Source organism: Sorex fumeus, unplaced genomic scaffold (assembly GCF_029834395.1).
Source record: "Sorex fumeus unplaced genomic scaffold, SorFum_2.1 ptg000123l, whole genome shotgun sequence".
Taxonomy (NCBI): domain Eukaryota; kingdom Metazoa; phylum Chordata; class Mammalia; order Eulipotyphla; family Soricidae; genus Sorex; species Sorex fumeus.
The window spans coordinates 4,020,637-4,040,248 of NW_026606180.1; the positions used below are offsets into that span (position 1 = coordinate 4,020,637).

Genomic DNA, 19,612 nt, shown 5'->3' on the forward strand with positions numbered 1-19,612 from the left:
TGCCATAGCAGTTAGGCAAGACAAAGATATCAAGAGCATTCAGATAAGAAAGAAAGAAGTCAAGCTTTCACTATTTGCAGATGATATGATGCTAAGAAAATTCCAAAAACTCTACAGAAAAGCTCCTAGACACAATAGATTTGTATAGCCAAATGGCAATTTACAAATTCAATATGTAAATGTTCGTGGCTTTCCTATATACAAAAAATATTTCAAAGAAAGATATATTTTTAAAATAAATAAATGAAAGAATAAAATAATAATCTTGTTCAAATTTTGCCTCAGAAAAATCAAGTACCTCAGAATCAGCTAAACAAAAGAGATGAAAGATCTATACCAAAAATAACGACATAACACTGTTTCTAGAAATAAAAGAAGACACGAGGAAATGGAAACATATCCTCTGCTCATAGATTAGGAGGATTAACATTGTCAAAATGGCAATACTCCCCAGTGTATTATATGATGCAATGCAGTCCCGAAAAGGATACCCATGACATTTTTTAGAAGAAGTAAATCAAACACTCTTTAAATTCATATGGAACAATAAATCCCCACAGATAGCTAAGGAAATCGTTGGGGTAAAGAAGATGGAAGGCATCACCTTCACCAACTTCAAACTGTATTACAAAGCAGTAGTAATTGAAATGGCATGGTTTTGAAATAAAAGCAGACTCACTGTTCAATGGAATATAGTTGAATATCCTGACACACACTCTCAGGTATATAATCATTTAACCTTTGATAAAACAACAAAATTATGAAATCAAGCAAGGAAAGCCTCTTCAAAATGTGGTGCTGGGAAAACTAGACAGCCACATGCAAACAAATGAACTCAGACTTCTTTCTAACAACACACTCAAAAGTCAGATCAAACTGGATTAAAGACTTCAATATCAGACCAGAATCCATAAGGTACATAAAAGAAAGCATAGGCAGACCCCTCCATAACATTAAAGTATCTTCAAAGACAAAACACCACTGACGAAGTAAGTGGCAGCAAAGATAAACAAATGAGACTATATTAAACTAAGAAGCTTCTGCTCCTCAAAGGAACAGTGACCAAGACACACAGACAGCCTGCAGAATGGGAAAAATTATTTACCCAATACCTATCTGATAAAAAGTTAATATAAAAGATATGTAAGTCCCTGGTAGAACTTTAAAAGAAAAAAAAAAACTTACACTCCACCAAAAACTGGGGAGAAGGAATGAACAGAAACTTCCCAAAAAGAGAAATACAAATGGCCAAAGGGCACAAGAAAAAAATGTTCTACATCACTAATCAGGAAGATGTAAATCAAAACAATGAGATATCATCTCACTCCATGGAGACTGGCACAAATCAAAACGACCAAGAACAACCAGTGCTGGTCCAGATGCAGGAAGAAAGGTACTTTTACTCATAGTTGGTGGGAATGCCAACTGTTCTAGACTTTGTGAAAAATAATATGAGTATTTCTCAAAAAAACTAGAAATTGAATTTTTATTTGACCCAGCAATACCACTTCTGGGAATATGCCCAAGGGGCCCAAATTCACACAACAGAAATGCCAACTGCACTTCTATGTTTGTTCTCTATAGCACTATTCACAATAGCCAGAATCTGGAAACAAACCAAGTGCCTGAGAACAGATGACTGGATAAAGAAACTATGGTACATTTAGAATGGAATGCTACACAGTCACCAGGAAAAATGAAGTTATGAAATTTGCTTATAAATGGTTGGATAAGAAGAGTTTTATGCTGAGTGAAATGAGTCAGAGAAGGATAGACATAGAATGATTGCACTCATTTGTGGAATACAAAAAACATAGTATGAGACTAATACTCAATAACAGTAGAAATGACTGCCAGGAGAACCTTGATCCATGGTTGGAAGCTTGTTGCAAGTGGGGGCAGTGACAGAGAGCAGTTAGGATAGAGAGGGAACCACTATGACAATGATTGTTGAAAATTATTACTCTGGACAAAAACTGAGTACCAGAAGGACCTAAAGGGATAGACATGATAACCTTTCAGTACCTGTATTGCCTAAAGAAAAGAGAGAGAGAGTCAGAAAGACAGAGACAAAGATAAAGAGAGAGAGAAGAGGAGAAGGAGAGATGGAGCAAGAGAAGGAAGGAAGAGAAGAAGAGAGAAGAAGCAGAAGCAGACGGAGGAGGAGGAGGAGAAGGAGGAGGAGGAGGAGGAAGAGGAGGAGGAGAAAAAGAAAGAAGGAAGGAAGGACACTGGCTAAAACTAAAAGATACCTAATTAAATGAAATAAAATATTTGCACTCAATCACCAACTAAAGGGTTGATATCCAAGATATGAAACGTACTCATAAAGATAACAAAGACATCCAAAAGCCTATCAAACTGTGGGGGAACAGATGAACAGACACTTGTCTGAAGAAGACCGATGGATGGCTAATAGTCCCATGAAAAACTATTCATTATCACTTATTACAGAAATCCAAATCAAGGTCTAACACCATTGAGAATGGCACATAACAAAATACTGGGAATGATCTGAGTTGGCTAGGATCTAGTAGGAACAAAAAGGAACTCTCATCCACTCCTTACGTGTATTTGCCTCAACCCCTGTGGAAAACAGTATGGAGATTTCTCCCAAAAGTAAGAATTGAGCTGCCACACAACCTGGCAATTCCACTTCTAGGTGCCGACCCCCAGGACACAAAAAACACTCATTCAAAAGGACATATGCTTATCATTACTCAGCTCTTAGCATAATAGCTGAGCTCTGGAATTAACTTTGGTGTCCAAGGACAAATGAGTATTATGAAGGTGTGATATAAACATACAATGAATGCTATGAAGATACAAGGAAAAATGAAAGTACATAATGCATTGCAAATGTGTTGGAACCGGAGGATATCCTGTAAAGTGAATTTAGTCACAAGGACAAACTCAGGATGATCTCACTTATATAGAATACAGAATAATTGGATGAGAGAGTGCAGATGGGGGATATACAAATCAACCTTGATCTATGTCTGAGTACAGGGAGGAGGACAGGGAAGGAAAGATATAAAGACTATCATATAGATTCAATGCAATGCCATACTAATTCAGACAACAATCTTCGAGAAATTGAGTCAAAAATAAAGTTTGCATGTAATCATAAAACACAAAAGTTGGACAGGAATTAACAGTGGGAAGGGGTCAAGGGCTGCAGGTACACTGATGGCGTAGAGGGGTCCTGTATATAAATATCAAAACCACAGAGTCAATAACACTAAAAGCATGAGGTTCAAACTACAGCAACCAAACTTTAAAATGTGCCTATCAATCTCGAAAAGACACCAAGTTTCCGAATTGTCCCGGGTAAGTATCCTGGCTACAAACTCTGAGGCCATCCTGGAAAGGGGATGGGCAGATCCCCCCCATCTGCCCCCCCCGCCCCCCCCCCACCCTCGCCCAGAGAGTCCCAGCGGCTGCCACAGCTGACCTCCTCCAACATGCACAGTTCCTGGAACACACAGGCACATGCACAACATCTCCAAATTTCACAGCACTGACAGCCAAATAGGAGCACAGCAAATCTGATGGGAAATTTGTCCCTGCTAAGGTTCGGGGGATGAGAGGGAGGAACTGGGGACATTCTGGAAGAAAGGTCACACTAATGGTGGGATTGGTGTTGAAACATTGAATCCCTGAATGTCTAAAACAATTGCATTATAAATGACTTTGTAAATAATAGTGTTTAAATAAATGAATACATAAATCAAAGCCTGGCAAGCTACCCGTGATGTATTCGATATGCCAAACAGAGTAACAAGTCTCAAAATGGAGACATTACTGGGCCCGCTGGAGAAAATCGATGAACAACGGGAGGACCGTGACCGTGACCATAAATAAAATGTGCCTGCCAAGAAGGCGAGGGTTGGGAGGGAACCTGGGGACTCTGGTGGAAGGAAGTTGACATAGGTGGTGAGATTGGCACTGAACAGTCTATGCCTGAAATCCCACTGTGATTAACTTTGTAAATAAGTGTCTTTTGTGCTGTCTTTTTGTGCTGTCCTCCCGTTGTTCATCGATTTGCTCGAGCGGGCCCAGTAACGTCTCCATCATGAGACTTGTTGTTACTGTGTTTGGCATATCGAGTACATCACCGGGTAGCTTGCCAGGCTTTGCCGTGCCGGCGAGATACTCTCAGTAGCTTGCCAGGCTCTCCGAGAGGGGCGGAGGAATCGAACCCAGCTCTGCGGGGCGGGCTGCGCACAAGGCAAATGCCCCACCGCTGTGTTACCACTCCAGCCCAAATAAGTGTCTGAAGAAAATATTTTTAAAATGAAAAAATAAACAAACAAACAAAAAACACAGTATGTCCCCACTTCTGTGAAAAAAATTTAAGACACAGGACATGGAATGGAGAATGGCCTTTTTCTCCCTGTGTCTCCAATATATTCTACAACAAAGAGGAGGCTGCGGCTGAGACCTGATACTGTGTGGATAGTAATCTTCAAGAGAATAATAACGAAGATTCTTCTCAGTCCAGAAGGTGACAGTGAGGTGGGTCACAGTATAACCTCACCTTCTACCAGTCTGAGAATGTGTCCCTGGCTGCAGGGTAAGGGTCAGGGCTCTCCTAATCGATTCTCATAGTACAGAATATGAAACACAAATTCTCAGCTGGAAAAACTCTTCTTGAGATATTGGTTTCTTGAAACAACAAAACGCAAACCAAATTTTAATTTTTAACTAAGAACTCACATTAGGTGCCCTAGCTTCTGTGGGGCTTCTTTTTACTTGTGGGTGTCTTTATTTTAACATACTCATTTCTGTTTTTAAAAACATCAAAATACTTTTGGGGGGGCTGGTAAATAAAAACTATTCACATTGGAAAATATTTAAAATATTTATCATAAATAGTATATAATGTTAAAATATAGGGCTGGAGCAATAGCACACAGGTAGGGTGTTTGCCTTGCAAGCAGACAACATGGTCGACCTGAGTTCAATTCCTCCGCCCCTCTCCGAGAGCCCGGCAAGCTACCAAGAGTATCTCGCCCACACAGCAAAGCCCGGCAAGTTACCTGTGATGTATTAGATATGCCAAACATAGAAACAATTGTCACAGTGGAGATGTTACTGCCCCTGCTTGAGCAAATTGATGAACAATGAGAGGGCGGTGACAGTTAAACTATAATAAATATGTAAATTCTAATATTGTTCATTACATACCAATTTTACTATAGAAAAAGTATATAAAACTACTCACCTCTAAAGCATTGATTTTTGTCATAAAGTCCAAGAAATCTACTTCAAATTCTGTCCTCCTTGGATCCAGAATGTCATACACCTTTTTCTGAACACCATTATATATATTTTTGAATTTTATTGCCATAATATCTATTCCCTCTATGGTAGAATTACTTAAGGCTGAAAATGTTTGCACGATTGTTATCATTTCTGTAATCTTTAAACGAAATAGTGTTAGTTTCAAAATGGGATATTGGCATCCTTATCTATAGTAAGTCAGAGAATCATTGATTCTAAAAAGCAGTCATTTAAATAAAAACCAACCAGAGGAAGTAAAATAGAAGACATCACTGTCACTAAGCATTACTACTCTTTGACTATTTGAGATTGGTGATGGCTACTCATATCAAGAGAGTGTATCATTCATTTTATTTATTTTAATTTTTATATATTTATTTGCTCGAGCGGGCCCAGTAACGTCTCCATTGGAGACTTTGTTGTTACTGTGTCTGGCATATCCAATACTCTCGGTAGCTTGCCGGGCTCTCCGAGAGGGGCGGAGGAATCGAACTCGGGTCGGCCATGTTGGCTGCGTGCAAGGCAGACGCCCTACCCGCTGTGCTATCATTCCTTTTATTTTTATTTTATAACATTTACCAAAAATTTTCTCCATATACTTTCCCTCAGGAGCCCTAGGAAAACTCACAATAGACTTTATTTCAAAAATCACTGCCTTTGTCTCCATGAACCATCTCCTACACATACACATGTGCACGTGCATGCACACACACACACACACGCACACACATCCACAAACCACTCCATGTCTCATGTTCATCAGTGATTCCACATTTTGAATGATGCTTTGGAGAAAAATGCTCAAAGATCTCCAGGGCCAGCCCATTTATTTAATGGTCGATGAACAAGTATATTTTTAGACCTGTTCATATGCACAACACTACAAATTGTCCTTTAGAGTCAACAGAATTCACATAAAATCTCCCACATATGTCAGAACAACTATTTTCAGAACACCCTTCATTGTCATGCCATTTTTTGGAACACATTGAGAAACTACTGTCATCCTAAATCCAGCCCAAACCTAGAGAAAATATGAACTAACTTGAGTATGTAGCATGCTTATGTGTTTTTTTCTACATCTGGGGAATATCTCCATCTCTTCTTAACATACAGATTCCACTCAACAAATTTTCAAATTAAAAATAAGCAGACAAGAATATTGGTTAAGTAGTAATAAGTAGCCTTGCAAGTGTGAGATCCTGGGTTCAATCCCCAGAAATCCGTCCCATCAAAAAAAAAAATCAGAAACAAACTAAAGAACGTAGATGACCCATTTAATATGCTACCCAATCCCACTAAGATTCTGCTTCTATCATTAACCATACTATCCAGTCCCAGTGGCCTGAGGCTGAGAGAAAATTGTTTCCATTTATCCATTGGTGTATGAGGGACCATCAATGGACAAAGAAACAGAGAGCAGTCAATTCCTGTATATTCTCAAAAAATGTATGGGCACTCACCATGTGCGTTTGATGGTCAGGCCACCTTCCCACCCCTGATGGCCAACGGCCATGGACAATAAGAGGAGGAAATGGAGGCCAGGCTGGGTAGTGATCAGTCACCATTTATTCCAGTGTCAGTCCTGCAGTTTATTCCCTTATACCCATTGCAGTCTCACTGTGCGTTCCATTCCCATCTCCTCCTGTCCCTCATGTTAGTCTTCCCCTTTCTCGTATTCCCATATTTCCATCTCCCAGGTGCCCTGTCTCACAGCCCAGTTTTAGAGAACAATCACCAGGGGCTGGTGGTAGCAATTACACATAGGTCAGATAGCACAATCAACATATGTAATGCCCTGGGGCGGGCGGGGGGTGAGTCTCATCCTTATAGTGAAAGAATCCATATTAGGGCATCAAATTTTTGTGTACTTTAGCTAACTTGCAACATTGCTTTCTGTAAAACTGCTTGGCTGCTTTGCACCTGGGGGAGAGGGGACTTGCAAAGTGAACAGGGCATAACTTCTTTCTAAACCAAGTGTGACAGGATTCAGGTGTATTTACTGTCCCTGAAATGTATTGTCTCAGTAAAGCACCCTGCAGATTTGGGTAAAGGATAACTCAGGATGCGGGTGGTTGGGGGAAATTGCCCTTTCCTGGAATGTATTGTCTCACTAAAGCACCCTGCAGACTTGGGTAACTCAAAACGAGGATGGTCAAGGGAGATTACCTAAGGTTTAATGATTCCGGCTATAACCTTGCTTGTGCTGACAATCGATGTACGATGTACGTAAATGCTGATCTTTGAATCTATAGGCTAAGGAGTGAGGTACTTTTAAATGGATTGGTTAAGAAAGTATATGTTGTTACAAATCTATTGGCTATGAAATGCGCGGGCTTTGCTGTAACGGCCAGTGAAGGCCTATATAAGATCCCCTTTGAAGAAGTTCGGGGCTCTCAGCCACTGCCCATTCTGGGGGTATGCTGCGGAGCCCCAGCATGCTGGTCTAAATAAACCCCGTTTTTACTCCTGCAGGAATTGTGTCTATCTGGTCTCTCCATGCCTCCCAGGGCTAGGGAACTCCCGATCCCAACAATAGGAGATCGGCTCAAGGCAGAATTTCATCTATTTCTCCTTTCCTCAGTCAATATACATTTAAATGGTCATCTTAAATTTACTTCTTAATAATCTTTCTAGTCATTTTGTATGGACACAGTAAGATATATATTAAGCTTATAGGGTGGCTCTCCTGGGGACATCTCACTCTAGATACCAGACTATAGTCCTCAGGCCAGATTAGTCCTTCCTAATCAGCTAAGGGTCCTTGTCCAGTTACTTCTTTTTTGGTCATGACAGAATTTGTACATGACTGTACTGTTTTTTTTTTTATTGAATCACTGTAAGATACAAGCTTTCATGTTTGAGTTTCAGTCATGTAATGATCAAACACCCATCCCTCCACCAATGCACATGTTAGTTTATGGCCTGTCCTGTTTCGATGCCAGAGTAGTTCACAGCTTACCCTGGGTTCTTCCAAATCCCTTCATTAGGATCCTGCTCCTGCTTGGGGGGTGCTAGGAACTAAGGGCAACTGAGGCTTAAGTCAAGTAAATATGACTGATGCTCAGGATTAAATGTTATTCGGAATCAATTAACTTCCAAGTTACAAAAGCAGAGCATTAGCTGTCTTCCCATGTTTATATAAAAGGACATTGCTCTAAAGTAAACTATGCAAAGTACAGAAGAAAAAGAGTAAAGCAATGTTTCACTTACAAATACAAAATTCAGATCTCTGAAGAATCTGACTTTACAAGTCACAGGTTCTGATTAGGGGAAATGAGTGATTAACAGAAAGGGGAAGAAGAGCACAAAGGAGAAGCTAAAGATGAATACCAAGGAAATGGGAGTGCTTTGGGAGCATTGTGATGGGTGTTACTCAGTAATACTTAACCATGCAGAGGAGACAGAGTGGAGGAGAAAGAATAAGCCAATGTTATCATACGAGTTCCATGCTTGACCCTTCAGACTTAGCCCATTCCCTTCACCTCCCAGTTAAGGGTTCATTTTAGAAACAGACAGCAATACATGAACAAGGTCCCAGAGATAAGGATGCACAATGGAGCTGCTCCTGGGAAACACTGAGGAGGAGTGAAGGACAAAGAGCAACAAGACCTTTCTGGCCCTGAGCATGCACAGAGGTGCCCCACACATTCTCAGTCACCCACCTCATTTACATCTCACTGAATTATCATCATGCCCTTTGAGTGGGATTTTCTGCATGCATTATGAATAGTCCTGTACACAAAAGCCATCTAGCTATGTATGCCTACAAATGTCAATCATCCACCTAAATCCTACCTACAATCCACCCCAATGTGATGTAACCTTATCTGAAGTTATACCACAAAACATAACTTCTCTGGCATTTCAGTGTTGGCTACACTTTGCAAGATTGACTCAATCCTTTCCAGAGTGTTCTGTGCTTCAATAAACTTGCTTACTTTGTTGCTGCATTGTGTGTTTATATGTGTGAGAGACAGAGACAGAGAGAGGGCAGGGGGGAGAGAGACACACAGAGAGAGAGAGAGAGAGAGAGAGAGAGAGATCTTGAATTCCTTGCTAGACATACACACAAAAACTAAAGACCTCTTGTCATGCACCCAATCCACCTGGGGACATGATGGTGTCTTCCCTGTGACAATGGAACAATAAAGCCAGTTTTGATAATCTAACTTGATCAATTTGTCCTGATATAAACTTTTCACCAGTTTGATCTCTCTTTATCAACTTTTGGCCCTTTGGTATTGAAAACCAATTTCTAATCCCTTCTCCACTCAGCAGTTCTGGCTTCCTTTCCTGTGTTCAACTTGCTATTGTTCCCTCAACCCAGAAATGAAGATTCTACCCCACCCACTAGTCTCAGATTCCTAAATCTCTCCCAGAAATACAGGTCCCCACCCCTTCTCTTTCACAAATATTCTCACAAATATACAGGGTCATAAGAGAACAAAATTAAAGATAGAACTCTGGGATTCACCAATAGCAAGTACACACTTAATTCTTACTCTTCAGAAAAAACCTAAAACTCAAAACACTGCTCCTGGATTTACATACAGGATTAACTCCTACTGGTACTTGGAGGACCAAATGGGATGCCAGGGATTGAACCCAGATAGGCTGGGTACAAGGCTATTTCTCCAGCCCGACTTCTCAGACTGTCCCTGTGCTATCTCTCCTGTGCTAGAGAATAAACTAGCAATAATGACTAAATTTCTCCTTGGCCTGTGTAAATTTCCATTTACCCTGAAAGTCAAGGAACACTGTAGCATCATAGTACCAAGAGGATCTCTTTATAGACTTCTCAAAGACTGTCTCCCAAAATCTTCTGGAATGCACCGTTCCTTCAAAGAAATATAACTATTCCCAAGTCAGTCCTAATAAGTAAATCCAAGGTGCACAAGTTTCTAAGCCATATCTGTCTAGCAAAGACTTCACCTGCACAATGTTAGTTTGTATAAAATATATGCAAAGTACACACACACACACACACACACACACACACACACTCACACACTCTCACACACATGGGCCTAGAAAAAAGAAGACATCCTTAATCTATATACATTACAGAAGCCCTTGTTTAAGCAAGCTATCACAGACATTTTATTTCATATTTTGCCTCATGCAGTGGTAAAGAGATTTTAACTTCAGGCTCAATGAATGGAGGTCAAATCAGTCTTGAGAAGGATGAGAACCTGAATAGCTTTCACATAACTGGAAGAAGGCAGCTATCAAGAATGAAAATATAAGTGATAATACCGTGACTAATACTGTATGAACTGTATCATAGTTAGACAAGAGACCTAGAGCAATAGTTCTCAATGGTACTACATAAAATACAAAACTATTAAAAATATATGGTTGGGAAGGATATACTTACCTTCTCCAGTCTTTTGCAGAAAGCTTCAAATTTTCCAAATATGTACATTTCTGAAACTTCAAAAGATTTTTCCCCTAAAGATTCTAAAATCTGTTTCCTTGTTTTATGAAAAGATGCCTGATATTCCTTGAATAAAAAAATACAATCCTAAAAAATAATAAGAGAGGGGGAGAAGGAGTGGCAGAACACATTTAGGAATCAAAAAGAAGTAAATTCTATCCTCACACAGAACTTATCACATCATCTTTCCAATAAACAGTAGAAATTTCCAACAAACAGTAAAAATTTAGACTTTCTGCCTATAGATTGAAATGCCTATAAAAACACTGTATTTTCAAAAATTGGTAATAACATGTTTCATCTTCAATATTTTCCTTTAACTCTTATTTATAACAAAGTATGATGTACTCTGTTAATTACATTTCATAGCTAACTAGAATTCTCTATCAACTATATTATCTGTTTATTCCGTTGGAATATCTTCATTGACATTCTTAATACATATATATAAAGATTATGCACTAACAATTTCTCATTCAAAGCCATTTCTCCATGAAGATATCATAAAGTCTTTGATAGGTCATTGCATAAATTTCAACATAGGACTACAGTTAAACCCTCGGACAGTTCAATCAGGTTAGGGAATCTATTGGGAAAAGGTCATTGTTACTATGGTCCAGCAGAGATTTACAGAATTCCAACCTGATGCTTCCTAAAAAGCATATAATCTTAGAAAATAATGTTACGTGTTTTTAGTCCAATAACCAGTTTAATCTTTACCTGGTTCTAATTCCTTTCTTTTTCACTTTATTCCTTCAAATTGTATTATAGTTTTTGTAACATGATTACAACAGTGTTAGCTCTCATGGTTTTGATGAACAAAGTTCCTGCACCTTTCTCCCACCAAAGTGACTGAGATCCTACATTCCTGTCATTTTTAATCTACTATTTTTCTTCCTTCCCTCACCCCTTCCGCTATAACTTGGTAATTTCAATTTTGCAATTAAATTTTTATTCCCTTGTTTTGTTTCTCTATAAACCATACATGTGTGAGATCATTGTTCTTTTCCTTCTGATTTATTTCATTTTGATGTTGGTGGGCCGCACAGGAAGCTTATGTGAAGCGGGGAGGAGAAAGACGGTCACCGTCTCCAGATCCTCCTCTGCCACCCAGGACCCAGGCTTGTCTGGCCTCGCAGAAAAGAATTTCAGACGTAAACAAGCAGTGAAGTGAAACAGATTTTATTTGGAGGGTTTTTGAAGGGTAGGGGGAAGAGAAAGTGGAAGAGAGTGAGTAATACACTCTCCAAAGGCACAGAGAGCCCCTACACACACCCCAGCGATAGATAGGTAGGTAGGTAGATAGATAGATAGATAGATAGATAGACATTTCAAAGAGGGGAGATGCAGCGACACATGTGGTAAGGTGACACATGTGCTCAGGCACCACGTATACTGGGCCGTGTTGGTGCAAGCAGCACATGGGCTTGGGCAGCATATGCGCGCCCTTCTTTTGTTCAAGGTGGCTTTTATAGGGTATCTTCTAGGTATGTGTACGTCTGGAATGTCTTCTCTGGGCTGAGTTGCTAAAGTTAATCAAATTAAGGTAGAAGACCAAGAGTATTAGAAGAACTTCCTTCATGGGAAAGGGTTCAATCTCCTCAGGGCCCGCTGCGAAGGTCTTGTCTTGGGTTTTGTTTGACCTTTGGATTTTTACTTCCCAGTAATTTCATTGTAAATTTTGGTGGCTTTCATTGTCATGGGGCCCTTCCCTATCTATCTGCCTGTCTATGTCAATTGAATAATATGCCCTCTAGTTCCACCCCAATACAGCAAATTGCATGGTTTTCTTATAGCTGCATAGTATTACATTGTGTGTAGATAGAACAACTCTTTTGTCCAATATGATTCGAATTCTTCCATTCCCTCTTGTCCATTTAAGGACCCCAGTGATTATATTGGGCTTTGCATGCATATATTCCCTGAAGTACTTCCATAAGTGACCTGAGCCAGGAATAGTCCCTGAACATTGCTAGGTGTGACCCCGCCCCCATCCCCTAACAAACAAATGTAAAATACCCACACTTTACAAATAATGAGTTGACTTTTTTTTAAGAGTTTAAGAAAGATTGGTATGAATCTCTGAAATACTGATATACTGTTGGTGAGAATGAAATAGAATAGCTCCTGTGAGAGCAGTGAGTGATTCCTCAAATATTTAGTCATAGAAGTAACAGCAATTCCGTTTTAAGTATGTACCCAAAAGAATTGAAAGCAGACTTCCACTGCACCAATGTTTATGCCAGCATTATTTACAATACTCAAGAGGTGGGAGCAACCCAAATGTCTATCCATAGATGAATAAAGAGACAAAAGAGAACACAGAATGGAATTTTACTCAAGCATACAAGGAAGGTAATTCTGATACATGGTACAACGTGGGTGAGTTAGAAAATATTACACTACATTAAAGAAGACTGATAGAAAAGGACAAATACTTAAAAGTTCACTTATATGAGGAAAATTGATTGAGACAGAAAATAGATTACTGCGTCTGGGTAGGAGGCAATGAGAAATTATGATTTAAGACATATAAAGTTTCAGTTAGGAAAGATGCAAAAATTCTGGGAAAGATGGGGGAGGATGCACTACATTGTAAATGTACTAAATGCCACAGATCCATCCATTTATTTTACACATTTAATACAACATTTTTTATTGCATCACTGTGAGATACAGTCACAAAGCTTTCATGACTGAGTTTCAGTCATACAGTGATAGAACACCCATCCCTTCACCAGTGCACATTTTCACCACCAATGTCCCCAATATACCCCCACCCCCATCCCAACCCTCCCCTTGCCTCTATGGCAGACAATTTACCCCATACTCTCTCTCTCTCTCTATTTTTGGGCATTATGGTTTGCAATATAGATACTGAGAGACTATCACATTTGATTATCTACTTTCAGCACACATCTCCCATCTCGAATGATCCCTCCAACCATAATTAACTTAGTGATCCCTTCTCTATTCCACCTGCCTTCTCCACGAGCTCATGAGGCAGGCTTCCAACTATGGAGCAATATTCCTGGCCCTTGTGTCTACTGCCCTTGGGTGTCCGTCTCATATTATGTTATTTTATGTTCCACAAGTGCAGTCATTCTATGTCTGTCCCTCTCTTTCTGACTCATTTCACTTAGCAACAACATGTTTATCAAGATATAACTCACATCCATGTTACCTAAGTTATAATGTTACTGTGTCTGGCATATCGAATACATCACGGGGAGCTTGCCAGGCTCTGCCGTGCGGGCGAGATACTCTCAGTAGCTTGCCGGGCTGTCCGAGAGGGGCGGAGGAATCGAACTCGGGTCGGCCATGTTGGCTGCGTGCAAGGCAAACGCCCTACCGCTGTGCTATCGCTCCAGCTGATTTAGAACATTTTAATTATGCAATTATCAAAATAATTTTAGAACATTTTCATAATCCCCAGGGGATCACCACATCTATTTTTTAAATGTTTAAAGCAGTATATTTTATGTTATGAATATTTTATCACAAGTAAAAGTGTTTGATCATAAAAAGAGGAAGCAACAAATTTTATTGAAGTGTTCTCATGGGGACTTGAGAAATAGTACAGCAGGTAGGGAATTTGCTTTGCTTGCAACCGACCCAAGTTCAAACCCCAGCAACCCATATAGTTCTCTGAAACCCACCAGGAGTGATTCCTAAGCACAGAGTCAGGAGTACACCTGGAACATCTCTGTAGATGACCCAAAAATCAAAAACTAGAAAATGTTCCCATAAAGAAAATGTCAAGCCCAAAAGTTCAAACATTTAACTTAAAAAAATGTATTAAGTCACTGTGTTTGACAAACCTAATAATAATAGAGTTTCAGAAATACAATGTTTCAACACCAATCCTATTCCCACTGTCAACTTCCTTCCATCAATGTCCCAAGTTATGTCCCTCCCAACCCCCATTCTGCCTCCTGACAACCCCATTTTTAAGTTTGACTGTTGTAGTTTGGATCTCATGCTTTTAGTGTTGGTTTTTCTGTGGTACATAAATATATACCACCCCTCTGCACCAGCTATGTGTCCTGGGTCCCTGCCTCTGGCCCCTGTTACCTCCTGTCCACCTCGTCTTACTTCCCACCTCAATTTTTTCTTTCCCTGTCCTTCTCAATATACAGGTAAATTATAACAACATTGCTGTTGTGTCTTAATGCATAGACAGCAAAAACTGTCATAATTTCATTTTTCTCCTCTGCATTCGGTGTTTGTTCTTGAGCATCTTTCTTTGCGACTCAGCAAGTTCCTTTTATCATTTCATTTTAGGTAGTTCTGTTTTAGGTGGGGAAGGCTTCCATGAGGTGCACAAGGTCTTGGCAACTTCCTGTTGATTCTTGTCCAACCTAGCCATTGGTTCAATCCAGGGATGTAGTACTGTACCCAGTGATGTTCAGGGGATCATGTAGTGCCAGGGAGTGGGTTCATCTAGGGACAGCTTCATGCAAGGCACAGACTTTAACACTTCTATTATTTTTTTTGTATTTTTGGTTTTGTTTTTTGGTCACTGCATCTATTATTTCTCCCATTTTTCAAATGCATTTACTGGATACAATTTTCAAATCTTGTAAGTTTTTCTCCATCTACTGTCCAAGAGGTAACATCTGTGCATGAACTTTTAATTTATTCTGAAGATGTTACATTTTCAGTTGAAGTATACCTCTATGTGGTATGTTATCTTTTTGATGACAGCCAGGCTTCTGGAAACTCTTAAATAAACTATTTAAATAAGATCAGTTCTCTTGACACCAGAAGAAGAACGTGTTTTCATGTGACAGGTAATAACTTCCTGCTATGAACATTCCAGGAAGGAAGCGCTGACATATTTTATTGGAAATTGCAGATAAATTACATTCTGCTAAATTTTACTGCTATTTCCACATTTGGCAGATATTCTGCATTCGTTGAATCATGTCATATGCAAGTCTTAACTTTCTTTTCCACTTTTATAATTTTTCCACCATTTTCTTCTGCCAGAGCAGTTGTTCTAACTTCTATAAACAATGCATTTTTTCCCAGTTTAGGCCCATCACAGTTTTCTCACTTCATCCATCATTTTCACCTGTTTGTCCTCATCATCACAAAAGTGATCCCACATCTTCCACAAATGTTCAAGGTGTTGCTGCCATTCCCTTTTGGTAAAATAGAAATGTAACTGATGCTGAAGAGAGTGGATGCCTTTCATGTGGCCAGCATGGGTTTGATCCCTGGTACAACATATGGTCTCCTGAGGTCCTCCAAAAAGAAAGCCTGATCCTTGGGAAAAAGAATATGGGTGGCATCACCTTCCCCAGACTCAAACTGTACTACAAAGCAGTAGTAATTAAAACAGCATGGTAATGGGCTAGAAACAGACCTGCAATGGAACAGAGTTAATATTCTGCCAAAGACTCTCAAATATATGATCACTTAATCTTTGGTAAAAGAGCAAGAAAGGTGAAGTGGAACAAGAAAAGCCTCTTCAACAAATGGTGCTTGGGAAACTGGACAGCTACCTGTAAAAAAATGAACTCTGACCTCTGTCTAATGCCAAGCACGAAAGCCAGATCAAAGTGGATTAAAGACCTCAATATCAGAGTGAATTCATAGGTACATGGAGGAAAATGTATGCAGTACCCTCTATGACACTGAAGCTAAAAGCATCTTTAACAATGAAACACCGCTGACCAAGCAAGTGGAAACAAACATAACTAATGGGTCTACATTAAACTAAGAAGCTTCTGCACCTCAAAAGAAACAGTTACCAAAATACAGAGAAAGCCCACGGAATAAGAAAGAATATTTACCCAATACCCATATGATAAAGGATTAATATTCAGGATATACAAGACACCAATAGAATTGTACAAGAAAAAACCTCCAAACCCATCAAAAATGGGGAGAAGAAATGAACAGAAGCTTCCTCAAAAAAGAAATACAAATGACCAAAAGACACATGAAAAAATATTCCACATCGCAAATCAAAACAACAATGAGATATCATCTCACACCACAGAGACTGGTACACATTCAAAAGAACAAAATTTGGCAATCCAGTGTTGGATTGGATGTGGAGAAAAGGGGACACTCTTTCACTCTTGGTGTGAATGCTGCCTGATCCAGCCTTTTTGGAAGGTATTCCTTCAAAAACTAGAAATTGAGCTTCCATATGACCCTGCAATACCACTTCTGGGAATATATCCCAGGGATGCAAAAAAGCACAGTAGAAATGACATCTGTACCTATATGTTCATTGCAGCACTGTTCACAATAGCCAAAATCTGGAAACAACCCTAGTGCCCTAGAATAGATGACTGGTCAAAGAAATTTTGGTACATCTACACAATGGAATACTATGCAGATGTCAGGAGAGATGAAGTCATGAAATTTGCTTATAAGTGGATGGACATGGAGAATATCGTGCTAAGTGAAATGAGTCAGAGAGGGCCAGACATAGAAGGACTTCGCTCATTTGTGGAATATATAATAACATAATATGAGACAGACACCCAAGAACAGTAGACACAAGGGCCCCATAGTTGGAAGCCTGTCTCATGAGCTGGGGGAGAAGGCAGCTGGAATAGAGAAGGGATCACTAAGACAATGATGGTTGGAGGAATCATTCAGGATGGGAGATGTGTGCTGAAAGTAGATAAAGAATCAAACGTGATAGTCTCTCAGTTTCTATATTGCAAATCATAATTCTCAAAAGTAGAGAGAATAATATGGGGGGAATTGCCTGCCATGGAGGCGGGGGAAGGTTGGAAAGTGGGGTTATACTGGATACATTGGTGTTGGAGAATGTGCACTGGTGGAGGGATGGATGTTGGTTATTGTATGATTGAAACTCAAGCATGAAAGCTTTGTACCTGTATCTCACAGTGATTCAAAAAAATAGCCTAAGCACAGCTGGGTATGGCCCAAAAACAAAACAAAAAGAGAGAGAAAATAGAAAATTTAACTGATATATAATGTTATGTTGGATTCAGATATACAACACCATGGTTTTTAAAAAATATATTAAATCACTGTGAGATAAACAGTTGCAAAGTTGTCCATGATTGAGTTTTAGTTATGCAATGTCCCAACAGCCATTCCTTTACCAGTGTGTATTTCCTACCACCAATGTTCCCAGTTTCCCTCCTTCTGCCTCCCACCCCCAGTCCTCTCTCTCCTCTCTCTTTCTCCCCTCTCTCTTCTCTCTTTCTCTCCTTTTGAGCATTATGGTTTGGAATACAAGTACTGTAAGGTTATTTTATGTATATATATAGGTAAAGGAATATAATATGAAATATAATATATAAATATAATATATTTATATAATATGAAAATAGGTAAAGGAATATATATACATATATAACATATATAAATATAATATATAATATATAAATAAATAAATAAAAGGTAAAGGTAAAGGTAAAGGTCCTCCCGTTGATCGTCGATTTGCTCGAGCGGGCCCAGTAACGTCTCCATTGGAGACTTTGTTGTTACTGTGTCTGGCATATCGAATACTCTCGGTAGCTTGCCGGGCTCTCCAAGAGGGGCAGAGGAATCAAACTCGGGTCGGCCATGTTGGCCGCTTGTAAGGCAAACACCCTACCGCTGTGCTATCGCTCCAGCCCAAAAGGCCCTCCCGTTGATTGCGGGCCCAGTAACGTCTCCATTGGAGACTTTGTTGTTACTGTGTCTGGAATATCGAATACTCTCGTATTCGATAATCGAATACTCTCGGTAGCTTGCCAGGCTCTCCGAGAGGGGCAGAGGAATCGAACTCGGGTCGGCCATATTGGCCGCTTGTAAGGCGAACGCCCTACCCGCTGTGCTATCGCTCCAGCCCAAATAAATAAATATAATATATAATATATAACATATATTAGGCCCTCCCATTGATCGTCGATTTGCTCGAGCGGGCCCAGTAACGTCTCCATTGGAGACTTTGTTGTTACTGTGTCTGGCATATCGAATACTCTCGGTAGCTTGCGGGGCTCTCCGAGAGGGGCGGAGGAATCGAACTCGGGTCGGCCATGTTGGCTGCGTGCAAGGCAAATGCCCTACCCGCTGTGCTATCTAACATATATTAATATAACATATATAACATATATTATAACATATAATATAACATATATAACATATATAACATATATTATAAATAAATATAATATATATAACATATATAAATATAATATATAAATATAATATGAAAATAGGTAAAGGAATATATATGTATGTATATATATGTATGTATATGTATGTATATATATTCCTTTACCTATTTTCAGCACTCATTTCTTGTCCAGAGTGATCATTTCCAAGTGTCATTATCAAAGTGGTCTCTACTCTATCCTAACTGCCCTATCCCTCTGCTCCCCACTTGTGACAAGTTTCAACTGTGTGCCAGTCAGCCTCACCCTCATTTCTATTGTCCTCAGGTGGCAGGCTCATACTGTGTTTGTTATATCCCACAAACAATGTCCGACCCTTCCCCTCTGACTCACTGCACTTGCAAACACTCTCCACATCCATCCACTTATAAGAAAACTTTATGACTTCATTCTTCCTGGTGGTTGTGTAGTATTTTATTTTGTAGATGTACCATAGTTTTCTTTATCCACTCATCTGTTCTCAGGCACTTAGGTTGTTTCCAGATTCTGGCTATTGTGAATAGTGCTGCAATGGACATAGAAGTGCAGATGGCATTTTTGCTGTGTGTTTTTGGACCCCTGGGGAATATTCCTGGGCGTGTTATTGCTGGGTCATATGGAAGCTCAATTTCTAGTTATTTGAAAAATGTCTATATTGTTTTCCAAAAAGACTATACCAGTCAGGATTCCCACCAACAATGAATGAGCATCCCTTTCTCCCCTCATCATGCCAGAACTAGCTGTTTTGTTC

General features: G+C 39.6%; 1 protein-coding gene across 1 annotated transcript in view; it reads right to left on the reverse strand.

The window, feature by feature from the left end:
• DNAH8 (dynein axonemal heavy chain 8) overlaps positions 1 to 19,612 on the reverse strand; it is a 438,788-nt gene that overhangs the window by 361,513 nt on the left and 57,663 nt on the right. Inside the window, 2 exon segments of the mRNA XM_056137311.1 lie at positions 5,228 to 5,425; positions 10,667 to 10,813. Of these exon segments, the coding sequence (XP_055993286.1) occupies positions 5,228 to 5,425; positions 10,667 to 10,813 (345 nt within the window).